At 41.6% G+C, this 9,660-nt stretch overlaps 1 protein-coding gene across 2 annotated transcripts; it reads right to left on the minus strand.

Moving 5' to 3' along the window:
* Positions 1-1,583: 1,583 nt before the first annotated feature.
* LOC123970822 (four and a half LIM domains protein 2-like) lies at positions 1,584-9,453 on the minus strand. 2 transcript variants are annotated; one of them, XM_046049146.1, is made up of 5 exons: positions 9,298-9,453; positions 8,581-8,755; positions 7,721-7,890; positions 4,823-5,009; positions 1,584-2,026 (listed from the first exon to the last, which is right to left on the minus strand). In XM_046049146.1, the coding sequence occupies exons 1-5, from the start codon at positions 9,451-9,453 to the stop codon at positions 1,875-1,877; spliced, it is 840 nt and encodes a 279-aa protein (XP_045905102.1). In that variant the 3' UTR covers positions 1,584-1,874. The 2 variants fall into 2 exon arrangements, with proteins under 2 accessions (XP_045905102.1, XP_045905112.1); XM_046049156.1 differs by having other exon boundaries at positions 7,721-7,892; positions 8,577-8,755.
* Between the last annotated feature and the right edge of the window lie 207 nt (positions 9,454-9,660).

Genomic DNA, 9,660 nt, shown 5'->3' on the forward strand with positions numbered 1-9,660 from the left:
GTTCAGGGCGGGACTCTCATCCTAGATGTACAGTTTGGTCCAGATGTGAGCATGTACACTGAAGTTACAACAACTTCCTGTTTCATAGCGAATCATCGACGCCACGGACACGCCCATTGACGAAAACGCGCAAATAGCACAACTTTTCATCGTCAATGCCTTTAGAAGGCACAGCAGAAATTTGACGTCGATCCGACTAAATCCCTAGGAGGAGTTCGTTAAAGTACGAAGTGTGTAAATCATCCAAAAATGGCCGTAAAATTCAAAATGGCCGACTTCCTGTTGACTTTAGGCTATGGGTTCTTGAGGCTTTTTTGTGCGTCTTGATACGATACATGTCCCCAGAAAATTTCGTACATGTAGGTTGAACGTGAACGAGGGGCTAATTTTTTCCAATTTTCTAGGTGGCGCTAGCGAGTCATTTCGCAATGCCCATGTGCGAAACTTGTAGAATACGAAATTTTTCACCGGTTCTGACATGTTTGCAAATTTTGGTGAGTTTTCGAGTGTGTTTAGGCCATGTCATTTGGGCCTACTTTGCAGAAAAAATAAATAAATAAATAAATAAAAAATAATCCGAGCAAATTCAATAGGGACCTCACACGGTCGTGCTCGGGCCCTAATAAATAAAAAAAAATAATAATCCGAGCAAATTCAATAGGGACCTCGCACGGTCGTGCTCGGGCCCTAATAATCCGAGCAAATTCAATAGGGACCTCGCACGGTCGTGCTCGGGCCCTAAAAAAATAATCCGAGCAAATTCAATAGGGACCTCGCACGGTCGTGCTCGGGCCCTAAATATATATAATCCGAGCAAATTCAATAGGGACCTCGCACGGTCGTGCTCGGGCCCTAAAAATATAATCCGAGCAAATTCAATGGGGACCTCGCACGGTCGTGCTCGGGCCCTAAATATAATCCGAGCAAATTCAATAGGGACCTCGCACGGTCGTGCTCGAGCCCTAAAAATATAATCCGAGCAAATTCAATAGGGACCTCGCACGGTCGTGCTCGGGCCCTAATTAACAACAACTTGGGGTTGCCAGATTGATTAGACTCATTTCTAGAAAAGGGCTGTAAATTATCTGTACCAAAACCCATTTATTAACATCTTCACTTCATGATCAAAATTAGCGTTTATACCTGCAGACTTGGTGGTTTAATAATAAGTGGGAAATCCATTAGCATTTATTATTGATTACCAACATCTATAACTGCATTATTACCAAATAGAACGCATACACACCAGCTTATGTTTCTTTTTCACAACCTGAAATCTGTTAGTTAATGATAAAGCCATTACCTACAACTTAATTATTAGAAAGGGGCACAGTTTACCTTTGCATTGATTATAGTACTTTTAACAGTGTTATTCCAATGTGATACTTATATTTTTAACCAACAGACTTGAGTAGTTTATTCATGCTATTTACGTTTGTTCTACAATATGATGGCTTAAATGCACATTTTCCTTTGACAAAGACTGAACTGAACTGACTCAGCTTGTTTCCCAGACAAATTGAATCACTGATGGCCAATAAGCATTTATCAAATTCAAAAAATCTTTATTATGCTTGACAGATTTCATTAAAACATAATTTATCTAATTAGAATAAACAGCATCAGTAGTATTATATTAACTCTGTTAAGAACAATTGCCATCACAGTGCCACCTATTAAAACAACTTTACTTATGCTCTAAAATATCTATTAAAAAGGTTATTTTGATGCCACAAACAGACTTTCATCATGCAGACCTCAGCAGTAAGAAAAGGTTAATGTTTATGAAGCCAATACATGATACAAAACGCGCAACAAAGCTCAGGTTAGGAGAATGCTAGTGCTCTTTGACTATTTTCCAGCTTGAAAATCACTCAGAAGTCTTTGCCGCAGTTGGGGCAGAGGACGTCATCTTTGCACGTCAGGAAACCTCGACCGACCAGAGACTCGTGGCACTTTTTGCAGTTGAAGCAGTAGTTGTGCCACTGGCGCTGCTCAAACGAGATGTACTTGCTGCCCCCGAGACCTGAGACAAAAGCAACAAAGAGGAGCCTTGAGTGACCTGCAAAGGGAATAAAATGAGCTCAACAGTCTTATGATCTCTGTAATGTAATAACACAGGCTGTAACTGATGGTGATTGGATGCACAGGATGCAGAAAGGTTCAGTCCATGTTAAAGGTGTCATTAGTGCTATGTCTCCTTGTAAGATCTTCCCCAAAATTATGTTGCTATATGTGCTGTGTTTTCACCTTGTTTTATTCAGTATTTTTGGACAAATTAAGATTTTTAACAACACAATAACATTTTTGTTAGCGTTTTTGTTTCTGTTAAATCTGTGACCAAAAGTATGCAGCAGTGTAACAGTTATTTCCCTTGTTAGGGCCCGTGCACGAACCGTGTGAGGTCCCTATTGAATTTGTAAAGATTATATATTTAGGGCCCGAGCACGACGGTGCGAGGTCCCTATTGAATTTGCTAAGATTATTTTTTTTTTTTTTGGGCCCGAGCACGACCGTGCGAGGTCCCTATTGAATTTGCTAAGATTATATATTTAGGGCCCGAGCACGACCGCGCGAGGTCCCTATTGAATTTGTAAAGATTATTAGGGCCCGAGCACGACCGTGCGAGGTCCCTATTGAATTTGCTAATTTGCTAATAATATATATATATATATATTTTTTTTTTTCTGCAAAGTAGGCTCCATTGACGGGGCCTAAACATACTCGAAAACTCACCAAAATTTGCAAACATGTCAGAACTGGTGAAAAATTTCGTATTTTATGGGTTTCGCGCATGGGCGTGGCAAAATGACTTGCTAGCGCCACCTAGAAAATTGGAAAAGATTATCCCCTCGTTCACGTTCAACCTACATGTACGAAAATTTCTGGGGACATGTATCATATCAAGACGCACAAAAAAGCCTCAAGAACCCATACCCTAAAGTCAACAGGAAGTCGGCCATTTTGAATTTTACGGCCATTTTTGGATGATTTACACACTTCGTACTTTAACAAACTCCTCCTAGGGATTTAGTCAGATCGATTTCAAATTTCTGCTGTACCTTCTAAAGGCATTGACAATGAATAGTTGTGCTATCTCTGAGTTCATTGATGGGCGTGTCCGTGGCGTGGCGTCAAAGATCAACTCTTCGCCATGACACAGGAAGTTGTTGTAACTTCAGTGTACATGCTCACATCTGCACAAAACTTTACGTGCTTGATAACTGTCCCGCCCCGAACACATCTATATGCCAATATTTATTTCTAGTCATAGCGCCAAGTGCTATGTAGCGCCACAAAGGGGACACAGGAAGTGACGTATAACGCCTTCATGCAGCATCCGAAGCGCGTAGCAAATTCTGACGCACCCGTACTAAGTTTCACCTACATGTACGAAATTTCTGTGGTAAGAAAGCAAGAAAGCCTCTGGGAGCCATTGCCCAAACCCAACAGGGAAGTCGGCCATTTTGGGTTTAATGGTCATTTTTGGCGATTTACACACTTTGTATTTTAAGTAACTCCTCCTAGGGATCTCGTTTGACCGACTTAAGATTTGTGCTGTGCACTCTAAACCCATTGATGATTAAAAGTTGTGTGAACGGGGAGTTTTGGTGGAATGCCGTGCCTGTGGCGTGGCGTCTTAAATCGATGATTCGCCATTGTAACTTCAGTCTACATGCTCACATCTGTACTAAATTTGGAATACATTGTACGAGTCCCGCCCTGAACACATCCATATGCCAGTATTCACTCAAAGTCATAATGCCACCTGCTGACAACAGGAAATGACACGTTTTACGCTGTAATGTACTACTCCGAGCAGGTTTGACATATCAACTTCAGAACTGTCCCAGAAAGCCCATAACACATTGATGAAGTCATGTTGTTAAACTTGTGAGTTTGCAGTTAACGGCATGGGGGTGGTGTGGTGCCGAAGTTCTGCGCTTCGCCATGACATAGGACGTTGCGTGCAAGGGCCCGCCCAACACTGCTTGCAGCTTTAACTTACACATTAAGTTCACTTTATTTTTACGTTACTCAGTCTGTGAAAACAGTCCATCTGTGGCTCTGGAGGAAGAAAATAAGCCTGGTGAAGTCACATTTCTCAGCTTGGAGACTACAAATGTATAACACAAAGCTTGTGTTTACAAAGTAGGAATGCGAACACATGAACCTTCACCAGCAGGGGAAGTGAAATACACTGCCGAAATGCACTGTGGGAAATGTTTTGGGGCTTGAACAATTATCTGGGCCTCTGCTACTTTGATTATGTCCATTACATTTTTAAAAAATGTCTCTTGCAAGTTATACCTTATGAAAGTACAACACAAAATCCCTGGAGCAGCCCTTTAAAGGGATTCATTTCTCCCTAGTGTTTTAATTATACAGATTTTGTGTTAACCTGTAAACAGTATTAGCAGCCATACTGGCTTACTGGAATTATTTAGTGGTTTATGGAGAATAAACCTAGCCTGAAAATCAGACTGAATCACTGAATGAATCAGAGATGTGGGTGGGTTAATTTAGAGGCTACACTGGACATGCCTGTCTGATTTAAAAAAACAAATATCTTCGCTGAAACATCAACAAACCTGACATCACTGCAGTATAAAGGCTGGTAACAAAATGGTTTCACTAGCAGCAAGCTAAATTCAGCAATTTACTGTTTTTTATGTACATTGTGGGTTTTTAAAACAAGTTTATGTTAATATGTTTGATTTGCCCAGATTTAATTTAAAGCTTGATTTCTGTGCTGATAAAAGGATCTGTTCTAATAACTTGACACAACTCCCAACTCCTAGAAGTGCAGGTTAAACTGTACCGCTAATTGGGGTGGTGCAGTAAGCACATTTCTTGGCAAACAGGTTGCAGAAGCAGTTAAGGCAGTAGGCGAAGTCATCCCGAGAGGTGAACCGTTGGCCCGCAAGCTGCTGCTTGCATGCGATGCAAACAAAGCACTCCTTATGCCAGGGCTGGTCGTGGTAGATCACTCCTCCAGTGGTGATGGGCTGAGGGATATGGCGTCATACGTCATTTATATTGTCAAAAGTGTCAGGTGTTAAACATTAAAGTTTACTTAATAAAAAAATACAATATGTTGTTTAGTCATTAAGGCCCATTTATTAGCTTTTTCGAGAGCTTTCAACAGCATTTCATGTTCTTCATCAGCAGATGGAGTTTGCTTAGTTGTCATGAAGATAGCACAATTTTGGGATACAGAGTGGAGATCTGTCTTTGTTCAAGCGTCTTTGGCGCCAGCAAACTCCAACCACTGAAGAAAACCACAAGATAAGGTTGAAAGTTCTGTAAAAGGATAGAAAGTGGACCTTGACGCAAAATTTTTCAGGTCAAAATCAACATCATGAAGTCATATAGCCTATTCACATGATTAAATTAATCATTCATCAGTTCTGTACTGCTGTAGTTCATTTACTGTTTTCACCTAAGCTAAGCAGTCACATCACCGTTCAAATATACGTCAGTACGTCACTCATCAGCCTTTTAGTAAGCTTTTAGGAAGTACTGTGAAGCACAACTGAGCTGACAACAGAGCACTTGGTGAGGAGCTCAACTGCTAAAAGCTACTGGTTCAGTCAGTGACAATAGTGATACAGTATCATCAGCTGAGCACGTTGATAAAGATTTGTTCATACATGGAGCCTGCTGAACACCTCTACAGTGCGCATTTCAGCCAGAAGCATTCAATAACCAATCATTTAGAATAAATTAATTCAGGTTTTGACTGAATTTTGGATGAATTCAACAAGTATGTCACCACAAGGTGTTTAATGCTTTCATTTTTAGCTCTGACTGGCTTCTTCTCCATAGCAACCAGCAGCCCAGTTAGTACCAGTTTGTAGATGTTGCAGAGTTCGGTTTGCTATTTGCATGTCATGAGGCCCCGGCTGTGAGCTTGGTGTGAGTGTTGTGAATGTTGTATGGAGTGCATGTTGTGAGCCTGTTTGTGTTTTTGTTTGTCTGTGTCTGCTTGGACTGTTGCCTCACAGCAAGAAGGTTGTGGGTTCAAATCCCGGTTGCCCCGGCCTTTCTGTGTGGAGTTTGCATGTTCTCCCCGTGTCTGCGTGGGTTCTCTCCGGGTGCTCCGGCTTCCTCCCACTGTCCAAAAACATGCAGGCAAGGTTGATTGGTTACCCTAAATTGTCCTTAGGTGTGAGTGTGAGCGTGAGTGGTTGTTCGTCTATGTGTGGCCCTGCGATGGACTGGCGACCTGTCCAGGGTGTACCCCGCCTTGCGCCCGATGTCAGCTGGGATTGGCTCCAGCCCCCCGCGACCCTGTACGCAGGATAAGCGCTTGACAATGGATGGATGGATGGATGATGTCTCTGCTTGGCTCTCTCTCTTTCCAGTCTGGGAGCTGGGTGCGTGTCTGCTGCGGGCTCTGCTCACACCTGAGACTCATCCTCATCAGCGCACCTGACCTCTGTTCCATAATCAGCCACGGCTTAGATAGGAGGCTCAAACATCCAGTCCCTGCTGGATTGTTGAGTAGTCACATCTATGTTGTGTCAGCCCCAGCCAGCCTCAGAATCTGTCTTGCCTTTTGAATTATTGTTTCCTTGTGATGGTCTAACCTGTTGTCTCTCTCTGTCTCAGAAGACCTCCATCAAGCCTCAGCAACCACCAGCCAGAAAGCTCTCAGTTCCGCCTGCAGCAACCTCGGATTTCCCCCTACCCTGGATCTGGAAGGGAGCCTCTTTCTCTAACTCCTGACTTCCCCGCTCAATCTCTTTGAATAAATTGTCTTTTACTTAGATCTGCGTTTGGGTCTCCTCTGCCTGGAAAATCTGACATTACAAAAGGACTGCTGGTGTTAAACTGCCCGCAGATGTCTCTGAAGATGCAGAGCTCCTGTGCATGTATGTAAACCCATATACTGCTTAATTTGTCATTTCTGCTGTTACTGGCCGAGTCAGATGACTGCTGTCTCACATAAGCTTTTAGCACAAAAAGATGCCTCAAATGCCTGCTGGCTTAACCATCTGTTTCCTGCCCATAGCTGTTATAGACCATACACATCTCCTTCACTGTATGTCTTTTCATAACTGCACTAATAAAACTCAGTCCCGGTGAGCACAGAACTTAATTTTAAATTCCAGTCAAAATCCCATGTGTTTAATGAGAGCAAGCCTGGCTTCATTACAGGAACACTAAAATGGCGTACAAGACATCTGAAATATTTCAACTTTAATATGAAATACATTCAAATACTCCTTGGGTTTCATAAAGCTACCCATTGGATGTCTAAGGGAACAATCATAGTTCATGGTTAACTTAAATGTGTCTTTGTGCCCCATGCCCACTTATTTTAATTATAAAACAGACAAAGGAGTATATTAACTCTCTTGTTGAAGTAAAATCTATCTGGCACAACATGGTGTCCAGCTCCTCATACTTTGTACCAGGCTGCTGGGCAGGACAGGTTAAACATTTTTTATTAAAACTTAAATGCCTCCCAAACAGAATACTGATCTTGTTGTCCTCTCAAGGATAGAGGAATTGCTCATTAGAGACCTTGCTGCAACCTCACAAGCATTTAGCACAAACAAAATCACTTGCACTTCCAGAGAATGATTGATTACCAATCTACTTTAAAGGCAAAACTACTCATTGATAGCTGCTGGAGACGACTACAAAATACAAATGCAATCAAAGCCTCTCATGACCATTGATACAAGTGAATCACAGAGTGTTGCTTTACCTTCTTGCATTGGAAGCACTGCTGGGCAAACTGCTTCTCATAGCAGGGCAGGCAGTAGTTGTTGGTGTCCTTCTGCACAAAGCTCCTGGTGCCGATGGGCTGCTGGCAACGGTTGCAGGTGAAACAATTCTCATGCCAACTGTTGGCCTTATGCTCCATCTTTTTAGAGCCTGTTGCGTGGAGGGGGTTGAGAGAGAAAGAGAGAGGGAGGGAAAGAGAATGAAGACAGGCGTTTTCATGCCAGCAAATGTCGTGATTTCATTTTAACCTGCACATCAGCATGCAATCAATCTCTAACTCACTAAAGATATTACGCTATCACACTTTTTGGGACATCTCGATTGACCACATCATCTGTGTTTTTATGTCTACTTCAATAATTACATGTACAGTAGTCCCCGCTATCCTACTGGCATTCCAATTAACCTCAACATATACAGCTAATAGCATTTTGCTGATGTTGTTTGAGCTCTGTAAGCAAATTATGTCTCATCTAAGACCTAGAAAATACACTTTGTACATTAAGTTTTGTAGGCTACCAAAACGCCTATTGCCATTTCTTGTACACCTTTGATTTTGGTGTTGTTTTGATTTTATAAGTGTGTACATATTTGGGCTATTTAAATCACCTTAGTGTTTCTAACCTGATTAAAATTATGAAAATAATGGAAATAGGAGCATAGCAATCAAGAGAGAAAATACAGAAATAAAAGTAGTCAGTCACTAGCATCACCTAATCGCTAAAGCTAACTGTATCATTCCAAATGCAATGATTTATCCATCCTTTAGCTACTGACCCAATCTTTGCTTGTATAACCTTAAACTGGTGAACACTGTCTCTGTGAGAATGTCCTCCTCACCTGGCATGATGGTCTTCAAGCATGAATGGCACTTGGCAGAGTACTCGTTGCTGTAGCACTCGATGCACATTACCATGTCATCCTTGGTGGCAAAAGGCCGTTCCACCAGAGATCGGTTGCACTTACAGCAGAGGAAGCACTCGCTGTGCCAGTGGCGGTCATTGTAGGACAGATCCTGCAGAGTCAATGAAACAAGACAATGGTAGCTTTTGTTAGAAACCGGAGGAAGACTGAGGAAGTTGCTGCATTTGCCTGTTCTGGTCAAAACGTTTCAACAACGGCAGAATTAAAATATCAATATACATTTCAAATAAAAATTCCCACTTAATTATTCTGATAACTGTACAGCTGAGGCTCATGGGAATGCCATTAGTTTTGCAGATATTTGGCCATAAACCAAAGAACTGTGAAATTTTGACTTGATGATGGCACTAGATTGAAAGTCAGGGAATCACCAAAGTTATTACACTTCATCCTGAAGGAGAGATGAATGTCTGAGCCAAATTGTAAAGCAATCCATCAAATAGTTGTTTATGTATTTCAGTCTGGATCAAAGTGGTGGATGAAATGCCGCTATTTATGGCCAACAAGTAAGGTTATACCCAGTGACAATTTTCTGTCAGAAATTAATGGTTTCTTTTAATAATGAAAAAGAACAAATGAATTAAACCTGAGATTGCGTTTTAAGCAAGCCTGAATATAGGTTCAAGATTTTACCTTGCTTGTGCAGCTAATCTGTAACTGGCACACTTCGCAGATGTTGGAGAAAAGTGTCTCATAGCACTTAATGCAGTACGGATTGTCATCCTGTAGGATGTACTTTGTCCCATACAAGGTCTCCTTACACTCTGTACAGTCGTAGCGCTCAGCCATTTTGACTGAAGGCTCCTCTCTGAGTCGTCTGTCCTGTAAGATAAAACATGAAGACATTCAAAAACAGTGCTATAAAACTGATGTAATTGCAGCCAAAACATTTCCAAAATTTAATATCTGTCGCATCTAAACTTGGATTGGATTACTGTAATCTCAAGATCACATTGTCCAATAAATTATATCAAGCCCTATGGTCATATACCAGGT

This window comes from Micropterus dolomieu, linkage group LG01 (assembly GCF_021292245.1).
Source record: "Micropterus dolomieu isolate WLL.071019.BEF.003 ecotype Adirondacks linkage group LG01, ASM2129224v1, whole genome shotgun sequence".
Lineage (NCBI taxonomy): Eukaryota > Metazoa > Chordata > Actinopteri > Centrarchiformes > Centrarchidae > Micropterus > Micropterus dolomieu.

Excerpts from the sequence above, each read along its gene's own strand:
- LOC123970822 (XM_046049156.1), bottom strand. The coding sequence starts at position 9,453 with ATGGCTGAGCGCTACGACTGTACAGAGTGTAAGGAGACCTTGTATGGG. Across the intron at positions 8,756-9,297 it reads AGATTAGCTGCACAAGCAAG|GATCTGTCCTACAATGACCG; the intron begins GTAAAATCTTGA and ends TTGACTCTGCAG. Across the intron at positions 2,027-4,822 it reads CTGCACCACCCCAATTAGCG|GTCTCGGGGGCAGCAAGTAC; the intron begins GTACAGTTTAAC and ends CTTTTGTCTCAG.